The sequence below is a fragment of the Sinocyclocheilus anshuiensis genome, unplaced genomic scaffold (assembly GCF_001515605.1).
Source record: "Sinocyclocheilus anshuiensis isolate Anshui unplaced genomic scaffold, SAMN03320099.WGS_v1.1 scaffold14, whole genome shotgun sequence".
Lineage (NCBI taxonomy): Eukaryota > Metazoa > Chordata > Actinopteri > Cypriniformes > Cyprinidae > Sinocyclocheilus > Sinocyclocheilus anshuiensis.
This window is the reverse complement of record NW_015544139.1, coordinates 267,909-287,358: the sequence shown is the minus strand read 5'-3', so window position 1 is coordinate 287,358 and position 19,450 is coordinate 267,909. Positions and strand designations below refer to the sequence as shown.

Here is a 19,450-nt window from a genome sequence, read left to right as displayed (position 1 = left end):
CACAGACAATTACACTCACAATCAATCTGTGAAGCACAAACGTCATTATAGTAGCTATTGGCACACTGTGCTTGGTTTTAAATGACTCCTCTGTGTGTGTGTACGTGTGTGTAGTATAGTGAGTGTGAAGGAGACGCGGGTGACCTCGCTCGTGGCTAACATCCTGATTGGTGTGAGCTTGTTTCTGCTGCCGGTGCCCCTGCAGTGGATTCCTAAGCCTGTGCTCTATGGGCTCTTCCTCCACATCGCTCTCACATCCATTGACGGCAATCAAATGTGCGACCGCATGGCTCTGCTACTCAAAGAACAAGTGAGTGTGCGCATGTGTGTCTTTGATGAAAACAAAGGCAAATAAAAGTCATAGGTGTTGTACAAATAAGAACACAGAAGAGAGATCGGTGCACTCTTTGTGCAAATAAAGCAACAGATCGCCCTCTACCTGTCATAAATGGAAATGTCTAAGTATCCAGTGATGCATTTTGTGGCTGGACGCTTTGTGCATTTTTACCCAAGCGTAAATGCCCTCCACGATGCATTTGTGATGGATCAGGAGGTGGTGTGAGATACATACATCTGTGTAAATGCTGCAGATTGGCAAAATGTTTCATAATTAACTAGGCAGTGGGCTGTTAATTACACAAAACTATAAAAGTCTATAAAAAAATCTCAAGCACATCCCAGTTGTTGGCTAAAACTATTTTTTATTAACTATTAACCTATTAAACCTATTTTTATTAAGAATTAAGTTAATATAAGTTTAAGTATAACAAAATATTAAATATAATTTAATATATTATAATACATTTTATGCTCAATAAGGCTGCATTTATTAAACAGTAATATTCTGAAATATTATTGCAATTTAAAATAACAGTTTTGTATTTTAAAATGTAATTTATTCCTTTGATGGCAAAGCATCATTACTCCAGTCTTCAGTGTCACACGATCTTTCAGAAATCATTCTAATAAGCTGATTTGCTGCTCAAGAAATTTCTTATAATTATCAAGGTTGAAAATAGTTGTGCTGATTCCCGCCCTCCACTCTGCACGTCAGACAGCTAGCCATCGTGGAGGAAAGGGTGGAGGGAGGACACCTCTACGAGACGTGAGCGCACACCACAGACAATTACACTCACAATCAATCTGTGAAGCACAAACGTCATTATAGTAGCTATTGGCACACTGTGCTTGGTTTTAAATGACTCCTCTGTGTGTGTGTACGTGTGTGTAGTATAGTGAGTGTGAAGGAGACGCGGGTGACCTCGCTCGTGGCTAACATCCTGATTGGTGTGAGCTTGTTTCTGCTGCCGGTGCCCCTGCAGTGGATTCCTAAGCCTGTGCTCTATGGGCTCTTCCTCTACATCGCTCTCACCTCCATTGACGGCAATCAAATGTGCGACCGCATGGCTCTGCTACTCAAAGAACAAGTGAGTGTGCGCATGTGTGTCTTTGATGAAAACAAAGGCAAATAAAAGTCATAGGTGTTGTACAAATAAGAACACAGAAGAGAGATCGGTGCACTCTTTGTGCAAATAAAGCAACAGATCGCCCTCTACCTGTCATAAATGGAAATGTCTAAGTATCCAGTGATGCATTTTGTGGCTGGACGCTTTGTGCATTTTTACCCAAGCGTAAATGCCCTCCACGATGCATTTGTGATGGATCAGGAGGTGGTGTGAGATACATACATCTGTGTAAATGCTGCAGATTGGCAAAATGTTTCATAATTAACTAGGCAGTGGGCTGTTAATTACACAAAACTATAAAAGTCTATAAAAAAATCTCAAGCACATCCCAGTTGTTGGCTAAAACTATTTTTTATTAACTATTAACCTATTAAACCTATTTTTATTAAGAATTAAGTTAATATAAGTTTAAGTATAACAAAATATTAAATATAATTTAATATATTATAATACATTTTATGCTCAATAAGGCTGCATTTATTAAACAGTAATATTCTGAAATATTATTGCAATTTAAAATAACAGTTTTGTATTTTAAAATGTAATTTATTCCTTTGATGGCAAAGCATCATTACTCCAGTCTTCAGTGTCACACGATCTTTCAGAAATCATTCTAATAAGCTGATTTGCTGCTCAAGAAATTTCTTATAATTATCAAGGTTGAAAATAGTTGTGCTGATTAATATTTTTTGTGGAAACATACATAAAAAAAATTTCCCCAGGATTATTTGATGTATAGAAAGTTCAAAAGAATAGCATTTATTTGAAATAGAAATCTTTTGTAACATTATAAATGTCTTTATAAAAGTATTAATTTCTTAGAAAAAAAAATGTTGCTGACCACAAACCTTTGAACAGTATTGTATTTTAACTTTTTAAAAGCATAACTCTTATATACTACATATTATATACTATATATTAAGAGTTGAAAAATCAGCCCAGTATAATCATGGACATGATTGTCATTCATTGCATATTGCCTGGCAATAGATCAGAATTATATCCGTATTGTGTATGCGGCCAGGTGTATGTGAAATGTCCATATTTAACCGATCTTAGTCCCATCAGTCAAGATGTTGAGGGGTATAATCTGCATTATGATAGCTGTACCCAATCCTATTTTTCTTTTCTTTATCTCTCTTCCACTCTTTCTCAGACGTCCTACCCTCCCACTCACTACATCCGCAAGGTGCCGCAGAGGAAGATCCATTACTTCACTTTCCTTCAGATGGTGCAGCTGCTTTTTCTGTGTGCGTTTGGGATGTACCCTCTCCCGTATATGAAAATGATCTTTCCTCTGCTAATGTTTATCCTCATACCCATCAGGTGAGAATTCAAATGCCTTTAGCTCCCGTCGGTTTGTGTAGTGTGTGTTTTGCTGTGCACATGCATGTCTAATAAATGGTGTTTTCTAAAGGTCATACTACAGAATGATGAATGATGCTTTACATTATGTGGTTTGTTCATGATAGAGGAAAGAAAAAAATCTTTTGAAGTTCTCAGAAATGACTCTTTGTAGTCATGTGCTTTTCATATGTTTTGAAAATGTCATGTGGTGTGACATCAAGTATTTTCCTTACACTGTGAATACTTGTGAGTGTACACATTTTGATAATTATTTTCAGACAAAATGATAAAGTATTAATTTAATAAAACAAATAGAACCAGTACTTTATTTTCAAGGTCAAAGTATTTTTAAATACAAATATTGTGAATTATTACTATATTTTTGGTCAGTCACAGAACATAATGCTTTACAACTTAAACTAACCTTGTCTTGGCGTAAAAAGGTCAAATCATCTGATATTTTAAGAGACTTGCTGACCTAGACACACAGCCATGTCCTGTTTAATGTCACTTTTTTTTTCTCTGCACGTTTGTTGCTCCACATGATTTTGTTTGTTGCAGCACATGATTTGGAAGCAAAAAAAAAATTTATTTATTAGTAAAGTTTTGAAGCACTTTTGTTAAAATATTTTTAATAATAAAATGAGAAACAAATGTTTTAAAAATGTATTAATAATTTTTTATGAATCAATAAGGTTGTCTATTCAGTAATTCTATAAATAATTTTATTTCTTAATGAAAAATATATTAATTTAATTAATTATTATAATAACTGAATAAAAATCCATTTATCAATACAAATATTTTTAAAAAGGTAAATATATATTTTCTTAATTATCTGTTTGTATGTAATTAACATAGTTGTAATTGTGTCTCCGTCTCAGGAACTGTCTATTGCCCAGGATCATTGAGGCTAAGTACCTGGACATTATGGATGCACAGCGCATGTAAAAGCATGCACACTGAGCCTCTGAGCAAAGGATTCTGGGAATTGTATTTCTGATGCCTGTTCAAAACAGAGTATTAAGACAGACCGCTGTCTGACTGTTTGACTATTGACCTTGGTCAGTCACTGCTTCTCTCATGATCTGAATAGTACACCAAAGCCCCCTCTCCTCCCCCTCTCTAGTCTATTCTGATGTATCCATGCATCACAAACACTTGATTTATGAGACGTAGGAAACCATCACACGTATTCTCAACAACTGTGCCACGACTAAATTACACAAGTGTTTACTCCATCTCCGACCAGTGTTCTCGACACAAATACAGCTGTTTTTTGAACAAGAGACTGAACTGAATCTGTAGCAATACCTCTTATTTGTTGATGCGTGCGTGCGCACACACACACACCCAGTGCAAAAACCTCTCGTACAACAAGTAAAAAAGCTGTCAATGGCAGATTTTCCAGTGCATTTTGGTACATATCAGTGCAAATAAGTAATAATGAAGTGAGCATGGACCAAAAGAATACACTCACGTCTCATAGCAATACAGCGGATTATTAGAGGCTATCAATATTTTAGAGTTTTCTAAAGAGAGTTTTCCTTCAAGGTAATGGACTTCTAGTTTGGATACCCACTGATGTGTAGAGAATGTATCCTAAGCGCTGGGGTTTCAGGGAAATGGACAAAATCAAGCAGCATTTCTGCAGACATTACTCACTGCTGAATTAAGCTTTGCACATCACAAGACACCACATCTGTGTACCTTCCCCAGTCACACACACACACACACACACACACACAGAAGCATGATTATAAACAATACCCAAAAGAAAGGCACTTAAACGCACACTTTGTCCATCTCACAATATATTTAAAACAGAGAAGGCATGCCTTTTTTAAGACATTGAAACTTTTGATTTGTATTACTATTATGTAATTTGTTGTGTTATTATTAAAGCTGCAGTCCGTAACTTTTTTTGGTTAAAAATGATCCGAAATCAACATTTGAGCAAGTACATAACCAGCCAGTGCTCAAAACTATCGCCTTACTTTAGCCCGATTCACATCGATTATCTTATAATAATGTTTTCTAATTTGAGTGGTATGGGTAGGAAATCGGAAGACGCGGATATCTCTGATGATTTTAACCCATCAAACCATGTTACGTTCCTAGAGAGAGTGGCATTATAAATGAAGGTGCACAAATTGAGAAAGACATGGTTTGACTAACTGTGGGCAAAAAAGCAAGCACCTGTGCACTTAATCATAGGCAATATGAGATTAGAGAAAGCTGAGAAGCAGACTCGACTGATTCTTGTCATGGAGAGCTTTAAGCTTCGGAGAGAGAGAGAGATTAGATGTACTGTTGAAAAAGTTGGTTTTCTCTTGAACATCTCGCACCACTCGCGTAATCAGCATTCCTGTTTGGCTGTTTCTCTCTCTATCTTCCCTTGAGTCCAGACCTCTGGTGTAAAAACAACCTCCCTTCAGTAATCCTGTTTGTCATTGGACATCTCTCAGTATTTACTGTAATATTGAAGTATTCAGCTTTAATTTGTGATCGCTCACACCTGGGTGGGATATGTTGACGAGTTCTGTTCTGTGCTGTTTAAATATTGTTTTTTTGTTTTTTTCAAATCATGAATGTATACTGTGTAGATTTTTATATAGCGCATAAAAAGATCCATTGTTGAATTGATTTTGTCAAACAGATAAGCTAAATTTGTAAACTGCAATATGTAAAAACTATGGTAAATAAGAGACATGTTTATTGGAAGGATTGTGTGGGTTTAATAGGGGTATGCTATACACTGAAATCTAGATCATTTCAAGCTGATTGCCAAATAAAGAGATATATTGATACCCATCTGTTTCAGCTCTCCTCTGTTTTCTATTTATGTTGGCTACAGTTGATATTCATTGCTAATCACTACAATTTCTTTCTTTCTTTATTTCTTCCTGCCTTCTGCTGGTCATGTTAAGTAAAGTTAATAACAGCATTAGAGATTCTATGGGTGGGAATGACTCATTTCCACGAATCGGTTCATTTAAAAAGTTAATTTAAAAAAACTTATTCTAAGATTCTAAGATAGATAGATAGATAGATAGAAAAAATAGTAGTAGTAGTTCCAACCAAGTCATAATACACGCAAGTCATAATGCACACCAGCAGTAGCTAATTACAGACCGATCTAGAATCTCTCTTTTCTGTCCAAGATACTAGAAAAGGTAGTATCCTCACAATTATATTCCTTCTTAGAGAAAATTGGTATTGGCATCTACGCTAATATTAGTCTGTTTCTCTCTTATTCCGAGGTCACCGTAGCCACCAGATCCAGTCTGTATCCAGATCAGATGGTCACTGCAGTCACCCGGATCCAGTACGTATCCAGACCAGATGGTGGATCAGCACCTAGAGATGACCTCGACAGCCCTGAATGTCAGCGGAAATAAGGACAACTAAATGAGCCCCAGAGGAACTAGATGAGTCCTCCCAGCCTCCCCCCCCACAAGTCATTCTGAAATAAATAAATGTTAGGTCCTATCTCTCGGTTGGATGTTGTTAATAAAATGTTATTCATTAAAACCAAATTTCGTATGTGTGTTAAAAATAAAATAATAATAATAGAATACTTTTTATTCCTTCAAAATCCAAGCAGTCCGCTTCACTTTTTGGACCACAAATGTTGAAAAGCTATGGATGAGTAATAAACCTAGTTTAAATACATTTGTATCCTCATTGCTTCAGAAAGTTTGATTTTACCATCACTAGTCGAAACATTATCTGTAATTTATTATATTTATGCTATCCAGTTTTTAAGGTTACCTTAAAAATAACTTTCGTCTGATAGGACGAAAAGATCCGACTTAAACGGTTTGTGCAACCGATTTGAAAAGATCCGACTCAAGTCAAGCAGAAAAGGAATCCCTACTGTACTTTGCTCTGACATTGGGTCCAACAGCACGACCCTGTTACGAAAACACCTGAACTGACAGCTGTTATTTTGAGCGTCCTTTAATATCTCGCTTACTGTCCGTTCAGTTGAGCTGACTCTGCTAGTGCACGTATGCTAGTGTGGCACGCATTCCGTTGTGTTGGTCGTGGAGCTGATGGACAGTCTCTAAAAAGAATATAGCCTACTGTGCACTTATAGATTATGGGAGTATGATTTATGGAACCGCTTCAGCATCTCTGTTAGATAAGGTGAATAAAATACAAAATCAGACATTGAGATTATGCTGTGGAGCATTTAAAACTTCTCCTGTAGACCTATCAGCTTTACAGGTTGAAATGAATGAGATGCCACTGGAGCTTCGCAGGTTGAAGCTGAAACTGGTGTATTGGGCTACTGTAAAAGGGCATTCAGAAATAAAGAGTATTAGAAAACTGCTGGGAACATGAATATGTAAATCTGACTAATGCCTCACCTGAACGACGCTCCTTTTTACAGGTGCCGGTCTAATGCTTTTATCAGAAGTTTGCTTTGTTTTACATTCTGAAGTACGATTCGTTATACTAAGACTTTTGCACCCATACAAGTCAGGGAATGAGCACCCCCTGCTTGCCGGACTAAAACTAGCTCCAGCACCAAGCTAGTTTTTCCACAACGGCCTACCAGCCATCAGAATGTGCTACCAGCTTCAAAAAGAAAACAAAGTCAAATTCGTAACTGAGGTGGGGAATTCATGACAACAGAATGTCAGGAGGCCAGTTTAATACCTCATCTGCAGGATGATGCTTTTCACAGTCTAAAGTCCACGTCATTACACTAGGACTTTTGCACCCATTCAAGCCAGGGAATAATCACCCCCTGCTTGCTGGACTAAAACTAGCTGCAGCACCAAAAAACATTTTCACAAATGGTCTCCCACCAGTGTTCTGACCAGGCTCTGGCCTGCTTAGCTTTAATGAGAAACCAGACTCTGCCTACTGCATGCCACAGCTGCATACGTAGCCTTCGCCTTAATAAAGCTGCTCTAATAGAGGGGTAGCACATCCTGACAAGCTCATTGCGGCCATCAGGAAACGCTACCAGCTTAAACAAGGAGGTCAAATTCATGATTAAGGTGGGGAATTCATGACAACAGAATGTCGGGAGGCCAGTTTAATGCCTCATCTGCAGGATGCTCCTTTTCACACTCTAAGGTCCGCGTCATTACACTAGGACTTTAGCACCCGTTCAAGCCAGGGAATGATCACCCCTTGCTTGCTGGCTAGTTAAAGATGTCAAAAGGATAATCAATAAAAAAAACGGAAATAAAATAGAAACGTTGTCAGTCATGATTGAATTTGAGGATAAGATGCCAAACAAAGTTTTGCTAGTTTTTTTCTGTTATCAAGTGAGAGAATATATTCCTCCAGTTCTAAGATGTTTCAAATGCCAACGTCTGGGTCACATAGCCAGCCAATGTAAGGGTAAAGAAAGATGTGCTAGATGTGGAGGTGAGCACGAATATGGGAAATGTGGGAAAGATGTCCCTGTGAAATGTTGTAACTGTGGTGAACAACATAGTGCAGCTTATAAAGGATGCATGAAGCAAATACAGGCTAAAGAAGCTCAGAAACTCAAAATTCTGAATAATGTCTCTTATGCAGAAGCTCTAAAGAAAGTTTCAGACGTAACCAAGCCTAGACAAAGTTATGGTAATAAACTTGCAGAAAAAGAAAAGACAGGAGCTCAAAATTTTATGAGAGAATCCTTTCATCAATGCAAAATTAAACAGAGACTCTGTTAGTGGACAGAACAAAATTTGTGGCATTCATATGTAAAGTAGTGTATATTGGAATTGAGCAGAATGATAGCGAGGAAAGAATCGACACAGTAATTGAAGCAAGCAAAGAACCTAGGAATTTCTAGTTCAGAAACCAAGCTGATGAATCCACTAAACTATGAATCTAGTAGTGGATAAAAGTGGAGCTGACTATTTTACATTGGAACTCAAGAAGTTTAATTGCAAATGGACAGGAATTTTAAAAGTTTTTTGGTGATTTAGAAGAAAATCTGATGTTATTTGTATACAAGAGACTTGGTTAAGATCACAGCTAAACTTCGTTAGCAGGGTATAACTCAGTAAGACAAGACAGAGATATTAAAAAAGGAGGGGGATGTGCTACTTTTATTAAGGAAGGAATAGCTTTTAAAAGAATACTTTCTCTAGATAAGTTTGAATGTACAGTCATAGAAATATATAATCAACAGAACTCAACTTTTATAATTAACTTTTATAATCCATGTAAAGAAATTGTGGCTACAGATTTTAATGACATTGTGCAAAGAGTTGAGAATAGAGAAATTTGGAGTAGTGAGTATACGGATAGCAATGGAACCGTGATAGAAGAATTAATGGACTCACGAAGATTGGTGTGTCTCAATGATGGAAAGGGTAAAAGAATTGATTTGGTAAGAAATAAAATGTCTAACATTGATCTCACACTGGTTTCTTCTCATCTTGCCAGTATAAGTGAATGGAAAGTAAGTAAAGAAAATCTGGGCAGTGCTCATTTTCCAATTTTTTGTAAAGTAAATGTTGATGTATATAGACAACCAAATAATTATATTTACAGATGGTGTTTTGCCAAACAAATTGGGAAGATTTTAAAGAACAGTGTAAGAGAGCTCAATATATACAAATGAATGGTAATGTAGATATTTGTGTAAATAAAGTCAGCTCAATGATCATAAATGCTGCAGAAAAATACATTCCTAAGAAGGTTATAAATCAAAACAGGAAAATAGGTCCATGGTGGAATGATGAATGTTCTATAGCAATTAAAGAAAGGAATCATGCTCAGGAAAATTTCAGGAAAAACATGAATATGGATAAATTGGTAGAATACAAAAGAAAAGCAGCTATTGTGAGAAGAACGATCAAATCTGCAAAAAGAAATGTGTGAAGAGAATTTGGCTCAAATATTGGTATAGAGAAACTGATCTAGGTGATGTATGGAATATGATTAAGAAAATGTGTGGGAAAAGAGTTCATAAAACAATGCCAGTGCTGTCAAACGGAGATGAAATTGCTGTAACAGAGAAGGAAAAAGCCAATTTATTTAGGTAAGGTTTTCTCAAGCATACATAATGGTAGTCATCTCACTGATTATCATAAGAAAAATAAAGTTTAAAAATTTAAGAGATAGTAGACTGTTATTAAATAAAAAGAAAAATGAGAATGCACCTATGGATTTGGAATTTAATATGATGGAATTAAAAAGAGCTATTTTAGGAACTAAAAATTCAGGACAAGATCAGCTGAGCTATACAATGTTCCATCATCTACCAGAAGAGGCACTAAAGCTTTCCTTGGAGTTATTTAACATGATTTGGCATGCAGGTGAAGTCCCTAAACAGTGGAAAAGAGCAATAATCTTACCATTTCAAAAAGCTGGGAAGGATCCTGGAAATCCTGAAAACTATAGGCCTATTGCCCTAACATCACATTTTTGCAAGTGGATGGAAAAAATGATTATCCAAAGGTTAACATATTTTTTTTAGAGAAAAAAGGGTTAATTAACAGTCATCACTGTGGTTTTAGAAAAGGTAGGTCTACTGCAGATGCTATGGTTAAAATAAGCAATGAAAAAGAAAAAACAGTAAGTATGAAGGAAATAATGATGGCAGTTTATTTTGATATCGAAAAAGCATACGAATGAAAAATGAAAAATGAGTAATCTAGGAGTAAGTGGAAGACTTTAATTGGGTTCAGAGTTTTTAGTAGTAGGATAAAAGTAGGATCAGAAAATTCTAATGTTTTCAATATTAATAATGGAGTTCCTCAAGGAAGTGTGGTCAGTCCTATTTTATTTAATATTATGATTAATGATATGTTTAATGATGTAGGTTCAGAGATTCATTTAGCCTTATATGCTGATGATGGTGTAATTTGGAAAAGAAGTAAAAATGTTAAGTATATTAATAACAAGATTCAGGAAGCAATTAAAAATGTTGAAAATTGGTCTTTTAATTGGGGTCTAAACATTTCACAAACAGAGATGTGTTATATGATATTTACAAAAAAGAAAACAAATGATAAAACGAGATTGTCATTATATAATGAAAATATACAAAAGGTTAAGGAATTTAAATATTTGGGACTGTGGATGAATGAAAAATATTCTTGGAGGAAGCATATAGAACATATTGAAACAAAATGCAAAAAAAAAACAAATTTAGAGAAATTAGATAGAATGCAACATAGAGCACTAAGAATTAGCATAGGATCAATGAAAACTACTCCAATTAATGCTCTGTTGGCAAAATCCCCAAATTGCCAACACTGCTAGAAACAATGTTTAACTTATAAAGTCTTATTTTGAAATGTAAGTCAATAACAATTGGCTGAAGCCAGAGCCAATGGTGAAAGTCTTTGCGCGAGGAGACCCCGCCCCATTTGGAGGTTCTGCCCACTTTTGGAGTTCACGCCCCATTTTGGAGATCTCCGGTCTGCAGTTATACTTGGAGTGATGAGGCCGCGGAGGTGGCTTGAGTTTGCAGTGAGCAGCCGCAGATCTCTCCTCCTCTCTCTGCCGGGGAAACACGTGCGGAGCAGCAGCAGTAGGCGGCACCACGGCACTCTCATGGCTGAGGAGGCCAAAAAACTGGCAGCTTATGCAGCTGTGGATAACCACATACAGGTGAGATTGTGTATTTACCTTCGTTGTGACACATTAGCACTACTTACGTTAGTTTAACTGGATAAACGGGCGCATTAAACACTTTGGGAGGCGTGAGTGAACATGCGTAGTAAAAACGATGCATATCGATGTGTCTTGCGTTATTAAATTACGCGACAACAGAGCGACAGTAACGTTACTGGTGTTTTATATTTGCTATGGCTAAGTGCTTTGACAGTTACAGTATATAGTGAGTATCCGCTGTGACACTTCATACTAGCTGGGATGCTAACGTTACATGTTAGATTGTAGTGAAGTCAGCTAGTAAGTGAGTGTAGCTCAGGTGGCATCAGTCGAGCCACCTGTGTTTATTTACGCCGCGGGTTGCTTTACACATACAGTAAGCTAGGTGATATAAGGATGCTAATTCTGCTCAAGTTAAACGTTAAGCGATTAGCATGTTTGGAAATAGCTACGTGGTCTAACGGGTGCTGTCTGTGTCAGTCGAATGATTGTTAAGATGAATCAATCCGTGGTACAAAGTGGACTAGCAGTTTGAACTTTGAGTTCTGCAAACTTCAGACGTTTGCATGCATACTTTAAAAAACAGACTTACCAGAGGCTTGGCTGCGGTGTTGGATTTCCAAAGCAGTGGTCATTAAAGGCACACTTTATTTATTTATGTTTTTGCTGTGACGTGTTCAAGATATGTTTAGTAACATGTTTAAATACAAAAAGGCTATTTTTATGTGTGTAAATTATATACCTCATTGAAAATGAACTTAAAATAAAACTGCTCCAATAAACTTGGTTTGGTTACATTTTATGGGCATTCTCTAGAAATCGAACCCATGAGCTTTTTGTTTCTAGCGCCATGCTGTACTATTTCAGCTCCAGAAATATTTCAGCACTCAACCTGTTTATCAAACTGCCTTCAGGCAGGCGGTACAGGAGTATACAATCCAGAACCAGCAGATTGAGGAACAGCTTTTACCTACAGGCCATCAGAACTCTAAGCACTCTGTAATGCTCACTACACTCCTTACAAATATGTATACAACACATATACCTCACGAGGACCTTTTTTTCTTTACAAAGATCATTTGCACTTTAAAAAACAGACTGCAGATACTTTAAGACTTTAAACATTTTTTTGGGGGGGGGTTTGTATTATGCACTTATATTGTATTGCACTAAGGTAGAATGCAGGAGCCTCAACCTAAGCATTTCAATGTGCAAATTGTCACTGACATTGTACACATGATAAATAAACTTGAAGGTTAAAGACCTCCTTTACTGACCCTTTGTAGAAAGAAATAATGAATTCAGACCTTACTATCAGTGTTGTGTTTCCCTAATGTGTGACTGTTTTGTTTGGTTATGCTTATATTTGGTTGTACTTATAATTATATAAAATTTGACTTTTCATTTTTCTTTCAGAATAATCAGGTAGTTGGAGTGGGCAGTGGCTCAACTATTGTCTATGCTGTGGACAGGCTGAGTAAGACATTTCATCTAATATTATCCACTCATGCTTCAAACTCTCAACCACGATAATTGCTAAAGGATGATGTTTTCTTTCTAGCTGAGAGGGTCAGACAAGAGAAGCTGAATATTGTGTGTGTTCCTACGTCTTTCCAGGTCAGTACAAAACTTCATTTGGAGCTATGACACTAGATAACACCTGTGTTTTTAACTGATTTGAAATGTGTTGATCCAGGCCCGTCAGCTGATTCTACAGCATGGTCTCACTCTGTCTGATTTAGACAGACATCCTGAGGTGAGTTTGGGCTGAGACTGCATGAGGATGGGCAGCTGGAATGGGAAGGAAGACAATAGAAGAGTAAAAAAGATGATTTAGACAACTTAACAGCTCAAATAACACTATAGAATGGACAGATTTAGTAAAACAATGCTATGTTGGACAGGCCAACTAAATGGATGATTTGACTTTTGATAAAATGTAGTTGGGCTGAAATATCAAGTAACCGCTTTTTGCCAGAGAACTTTACTATGACTGGTTTAATTTATCACCTGAGTACACTTTTTAACACAAATAAAAATGTGAATTTTTGAGTTTTTTTTTTTTTTTTTTGTCTTTTAGCTGGATGTAGCGATTGATGGAGCCGATGAGGTTGATGCTGCTTTGACACTGATAAAAGGAGGAGGGTATGATTGGAAAATCTGTTTAATTCAAGTATTTTTTCTGTTTCTCTTCATTTTCATTTGTGTGAAACCCCGAGGTGTCATCAGGTCTAGTGTCACGTCCTTTTCTTTTCCTCCCTCAAAATAGAGGATGCTTAACCCAGGAGAAGATTGTGGCTGGCTGTGCCAAACACTTCATTGTCATCGCAGACTATAGGTATGCATGTGGTGTCTAGCAGATCTTATTATCCAAAGTGACTTCATTTCATTCCCGGGAAAGCAACCCACTGCATTGCTAGCACTGGGCGCTATTGTTTGAACTACAATATTTGGTATATATTTAGCAACCCATAATTACTGTTGATCATACTGCTGATCACTGCCCAGTGTGTGATCGCTATAATTATATGAGAGAGTCTTCCACTAGAAGTTCAGAAGTGTTTGTATGATGTCATTTTTATTGCTTGTGTGGGTAGGAAGGACTCGAAGGACCTGGGGCAGCAGTGGAAGAAAGGTGTGCCGGTGGAGGTCATTCCCATGGCGTATGTGCCTGTGTCCAGAGCCATTGCCCGGCGCTTTGGAGGAGAGGCTGTGCTGAGGATGGCAGTCAGTAAAGCTGTAAGAGAGTCTTACTAATGGATCTTGAATTACAGTTGTATTATTTACGTTTTTTTTTTACTTAATTATATTATTCGTAAAAAATTACAATGTCCTGCCCTAAAATATGAACTCCTTTTTATTTGGTTTTATTTGAATAACCGTATCAACTAAAAGTGCTTGATTTATTATAGAAAATAACTCATTACATTTGTCTTTTCTGCACTTTTTGGTGTTATTTGGGGTATTATAATAATATAATATAATAATAATATTTTTTGACATTCTCCCTATCTCGACTTCTCCCTTCCTTGCACTTCCTCGTAATCATCTCATTAAAGGGGTCATATGATGCGATTTCAAGTTTTCCTGAAAAGAATGTGTCTTTTCAACCTTAAACCACATAAACACATTTCATTACACCAAATACACAAAATAATGTTCTTTTTAGTAACATCATATGTCCCCTTTAAGCTTGGAAAGTAGTGGGCTTCTATGAAATTGATGGTCCAGTCATCTGATTTTTTTCTTTACGATATTTAACTTTAGGGTCCAGTGGTTACTGATAACAGTAACTTCATCCTGGATTGGAAGTTTGAGCACGCACAGAACTGGAAAGAGGTCAGCACAGCCATCAAGATGATCCCAGGTCAGTACTGATGAACACCTTTCTTTTCTCTATTGTTAAATAATTACATTTTTTATTATTATTATTTTTTTTAAGAAGTCTGTTCTGCTTACCAAGGCTGCGTTTATTTGATCAAACATGTAAAAACAGTATTACTGTGAAATATTATAATTTAAAATGACTGTTTTCTATTTAAATATATATTTTAAAATGTAATCCATTCCTGTGATGGCAAAGCTGAATTTTCAGCAGCATTACTCCACTTCTTAGATGTTCCAAGACCTAAACAATGCAGATTCATTTTTTTTTTTAGGATTTTTTGATGAGTAGCAAGTTCCAAAGAACAGCATATATTTTAAATATAAATCTTTGGTAAAATTATAAATATTGTAAATACTGTCTTTACTGGGACTTTTGAACGATACAACATGCCTTTGCTGAATAAAATATTTATTTCCAACTGCAAACTGTTGAATTGTAGTGTATGTATTCCTAAGCACAAATGAATTGTCTCTTTTTTTTTCTTTTTTTTTTTAAAGGTGTGGTTGAGACTGGTTTGTTTGTGGGGATGGCTGAGCGGGTGTACTTCGGTATGGAGGATGGGAGTGTCAAGACTAGAGACCATCCTATCAACTAAGAAGATCCTTCCTCTGCTCTTGCAGTAGACCAGCACGCACACCTCAAGTCTTTCCCTACATTTTCTGTTACAGAAACCATCAGACGTCTGATCAGTACCTCTCATGATGCTGTGCACATGGAATATGGATTTTTACACAACAATGCAACATTAGATTCTCGGACCTTTCAGATATTCCTGTTTTTCCTCTCATACCCTCTGTCTGGACAATTCTGCTTATGTTGGGCTGGAGTCTATGTTGACTGTCCATACTGTACATCTACAGTGTCTGCTTGCCTTCTGTGCTTCTTTACGTAGCCATGAATGTTGTGTTACATGGCTGTCTGTAAAAATGTATGAATATTGTGGCTTGCATCTGTGCCTCCATAAAGGTATATTTTCACAAAGCAAAGTTGCTAGCCTTACCAATGCATGCAGCTTTTAAGAAAATCTCGATCACACCCCATCGTTAGTATAGTTTCTGTAGGTTCATATCATTTTGAATCAGAAACCGATTTCCTCAGACGCTCCAATGTGAAACCTCAAGCGAAACTAGTGGCCTTTGCCAGCACACAGCGGTTGGTTTAGTTCAGTGATCAATCATTTCAGAGCATTCTGCCTCTGGACAAAATACACTATTTGAAGTTGTGAAATGCCACTCGGCTTTTGATATTGATTTTGTTTTTGTATAATTTTTTGATGTGCCTGTGGCCACGAACACAGTGTTGTCGAGGGATGAAAGCAGCAGTGAGTTGGTGGCACAGCTGAAAGCCTTATCTTCTGTACTTTTATTGATCTTTCAGTTCTGTTAATGAAAACTCTTCACAGAAGTCACTGTGATTTTTAGGTATGGTACTACTTCAAAAACCAGCTTGTGTTTTACTTTACCAATTTTACTGTGATACTGAGGTTTTCAAATATTGTGCTCCAGATTGAAAATAAATATCAAAACTGGACCAATCAACTATAAACTATTGTGTTAGTTATTTTGCATCTGACATTTTATCTGACTAGTATGGCTCAGTTACGTCAAACATGGGATAAAAGATGCTTATTTAACAAACCACAAGAGGGCGCCATATATATTACGCAATGGCCAGCCTTCACGACTACAAAAAGTGAACAGGAATACTCAAGTTGCCTAAACTATTTGTAAATGTATTATTTTAGAAGTGTTATGGTTGTTAGGCTATAATTGGCGTGACTTAATGTAAAATTGAATAAAATTAAAGGAGAATACTGAACTTTCTACAATTTGCGCAACCAATGCTCACATCACTCTTCATACCAAAAGTCCCGGAAATAAAACTGTGTCAAACATGACCTCACTTTTTATCCGCAAACAAACGGCCACGTCGGTATTTCCATCCTTGTACTTTTTACCCAATCAAGCTTCGCTCAGAACGAATTAGCAACGCCCCTCCGTTAGAAATCACAGTAACGATGATTACGATTGACAGCGTGTTAGACCAATGGGTTGACTAGAATACTTTCGCGGCTTCCGTAAACATACCAATGAAACATGTTGGAGCTAACACTATTATTTTATTGGCTAAAACTCTACGGTCTCGCCAATGAAATACTTCAGAAGACGGCCATACCCGCTCTGGGCTGCCTTTCCTTCCGCTTATATTTCTGAGTGACAAGAAAAGCGCCCAATGGAATGAAGCGGCTGGAGAGCCGACCACGTCAACATACCGCACTGTAAAAGACAGCGGTAGGACGCAATCAAAATCTGCTTAGTAGACGAGCAGTGAAGATTGACAAGCGCTAGCACCAATCAGCACACAATACAGGGATTCGCTTCCATGCGCAGCCAATGGGCGTTTGGAAACAGGGCGGGGCTTGACGTTACCACGGCACGGCCAACGTCATGTATAAAGGGAATAACATGGTGCTGTTGAGTGCATGTTTACGTTAAGGGAGGACAACAGAAAGAGATCTAATAGCTTACGAATTTAATTGTAAAACGCCTTTTATAGTCTAGTTTTTTTAATTCACACTGTATTTTGGTATGTGATTGCCTAACTACTCATGCGCCGCTTGTCCCAATGGAAAGGGGGTTTCAGTTTGGAAACGTGTGCACATCCCTGCTGCTGCTGCTTGTTTTGGGAACGTTAACGGTTACTTTGAAAAGTCAGTTTCTCTCAGAGAGAGAACTCAAAGTGGCTCCGACGCCAAACACCGAGACGGAGAAACATGCTGCCGTTATGGAGCGGCCACTGGACAGCGTCGGAGGAGCCCCTGGCATCGGAGAAGTGACCGTAGAGGACGACGAGTACGGCTCGACCGCGGAGAGCGAAGAGCCGTCTGGAGACAGCGACGCAAACTTCCACAAGCAGCGGAGGTAAGGCAGTTTCCACCGAGTCCTAGCAGAAGTTTTCCGCTTGTCTGAGCGTGACACGCTCTTTAGGTTGTCGCGTTGCTTTCACTTGTGTTATTCAACTTCAGTGAAGTTTGTGTAGGGCAGCTGAGCTGGAGTTCGTGATGGGCGGATGTTTGCAGCAGTCGACCTCTGCCTGCTGGGCCAAGAATATGGTATAAATATGTGCAAACATTTACACTAGCAAATTCAATCCATATGACAGTTGCTTGCGAATCATTTTAGATCGACTTGACGCTGTCATTTATAACCTGGCCACTTTTTGGCCGTTAGCAAAAATCTGATAAGAATGTTTCTGTTACTATGGAGATCCAGATGACTGACAGCAGTCTCGGAGCAAGTGCGGAACGCTTTTCTCGCCCATCAGTGCGTTTATGAATTTAAAGAGCACCTTATATACTTGGACTACCATATGTTATATAAACAGAACTGTTTTTCTGGAGTCTCAAACTTGTTTGACTGCTGTCGTAGTCTGAGGAGGCTGCTTCTGTCTTGAGAACTGCTGCAGTGTTTTGAGTGTGGGCGTGCAATGCATGTCAGCCTGAGTGAGTCTGACTTCGGTATTGTTTGTAAACACATTTAAAGATGGTAACATTAAAAAGAGAGACGTCTTTTGAACTTTTAACATTAAGAATGCCGGTTTTATAGGTTTGTTTGGGACATGTTGTTTCAGGGACTAGTTCTCTATTTATGCTACAGTTATTACAAAGGAAGCCGGTGTCCATCAGTAGACTGCGGTCTCTGGAGGCTGCGCTGACGCACTTTAAACCGCTGCTCAGCGCGCAACTACAGACGCGCGCTCCAACTTTCCGGATGTTTTGTTTTTGTTTGTAGCAGGAATTATTCGGTCTGCTCTGCTGATTGTGATATCAGTGTGTTACCGCATCCGAGCCCTCTGCCCCACCTTAGAGAGAACCAGTAGTGTCAAATAGGAGGATGGAGAGGTCGGGGGTCTGCCTTAAAACTAATTGAAACCGTTTTGGTGCTTTAGTTTGTTGTTGTTGTTGTTGTTTTTTAACCCAGCATTTTGACTAAGAACTTTAGTGCTTTAAGGTGAATATTTTTTCCCCTCCCTGTAATAATTGTCAAGTTTTTCCTTTAGCTATTGTTTTGGGTGGAGATGTTGGTTCTACAAATATGTCACAGGACCTGATAATACCATTGAGAACACCTGATCTACCCACTGCAGTAAAACATCTGTCACACCTTGCCTTTCCATCACCATTCTGTGTCACATCGATGTGTGGCGAACCCATTCATGGAGGATTTTTCCAAACAAGCACAAGTTGGCATGACCAGAGTCCGGTCCTGATAATTACAGACCTAGGCTTTAGAAAAAAATGTAAAACAGGAAAGCAACAACACATTGAGGTGCCTAGAGCAGACTGCGTGCCAAAGATGGAAATAACACGAGAAGGAGCAGAAAACCCTCGCTTGAGTTACAGCGAGGAATTTTAGGGTGGATACGGTTTGCCAGTGCTGAGGATTCTTTTAAACCCTTTAAAGGCAGAAGATGAACAGTTCTGTTACATCTGAAAACTGCTACTTATAGATTTGAATCAGATTTATGGTTATCACTTTCAGGATGTGTTGAAGCAGACAACTTTTGGCACCTAATTAAGAAACATTTTATTGATATCTTGTAAATATGTTTGTGCTAATGTTCTATTAGGCTATACTGTTCTCATTTTTAAAATAAATATTATATA

The 19,450-nt window shown here is 37.7% G+C and overlaps 3 protein-coding genes across 7 annotated transcripts in view; all 3 read left to right on the top strand.

Annotated features, from left to right (window-relative positions):
* The window catches only part of LOC107695019 (sodium bicarbonate transporter-like protein 11), a 55,572-nt gene extending 50,983 nt beyond the window's left edge, over positions 1-4,589 (top strand). For 4 of the 5 annotated variants that reach the window (XM_016494783.1, XM_016494781.1, XM_016494782.1 and 1 more), the window contains 3 exons: positions 115-310; positions 2,623-2,792; positions 3,698-4,589. In XM_016494783.1, the coding sequence (XP_016350269.1) occupies positions 115-310; positions 2,623-2,792; positions 3,698-3,764 (433 nt within the window). In that variant the 3' untranslated portion in view covers positions 3,765-4,589. Of the gene's footprint in view, positions 1-114; positions 311-1,231; positions 1,428-2,622; positions 2,793-3,697 lie in introns of all 5 variants that reach the window. The other variant, XM_016494785.1, reaches the window with a different exon arrangement.
* Positions 4,590-11,203: 6,614 nt separating this feature from the next.
* On the top strand, positions 11,204-15,422 carry LOC107695020 (ribose-5-phosphate isomerase-like). The gene is made up of 9 exons (XM_016494786.1): positions 11,204-11,393; positions 12,813-12,873; positions 12,958-13,013; positions 13,093-13,152; positions 13,477-13,541; positions 13,666-13,734; positions 13,994-14,135; positions 14,664-14,763; positions 15,282-15,422. Exons 1-9 carry the CDS (start codon positions 11,223-11,225, stop codon positions 15,377-15,379), a joined length of 822 nt encoding a protein of 273 aa, XP_016350272.1. The 5' UTR covers positions 11,204-11,222; the 3' UTR covers positions 15,380-15,422.
* A 1,703-nt stretch (positions 15,423-17,125) lies between these two features.
* Positions 17,126-19,450, top strand: part of LOC107695012 (eukaryotic translation initiation factor 2-alpha kinase 3-like) — a 43,207-nt gene continuing 40,882 nt past the window's right edge. The window contains exon 1 of the mRNA XM_016494773.1: positions 17,126-17,705. Coding sequence (XP_016350259.1) covers positions 17,410-17,705 — 296 coding nt within the window. The 5' untranslated portion in view covers positions 17,126-17,409. The remainder of the gene's footprint in view (positions 17,706-19,450) is intronic.

Coding starts and splice junctions, on each gene's coding strand:
- LOC107695020 (XM_016494786.1), top strand. CDS start 11,223: ATGAGGCCGCGGAGGTGGCTTGAGTTTGCAGTGAGCAGCCGCAGATCT. Junction 13,542..13,665: donor ACACTGATAAAAGGAGGAGG/GTATGATTGGAA, acceptor CCCTCAAAATAG/AGGATGCTTAACCCAGGAGA. Junction 14,764..15,281: donor AGCCATCAAGATGATCCCAG/GTCAGTACTGAT, acceptor TTTTTTTTAAAG/GTGTGGTTGAGACTGGTTTG.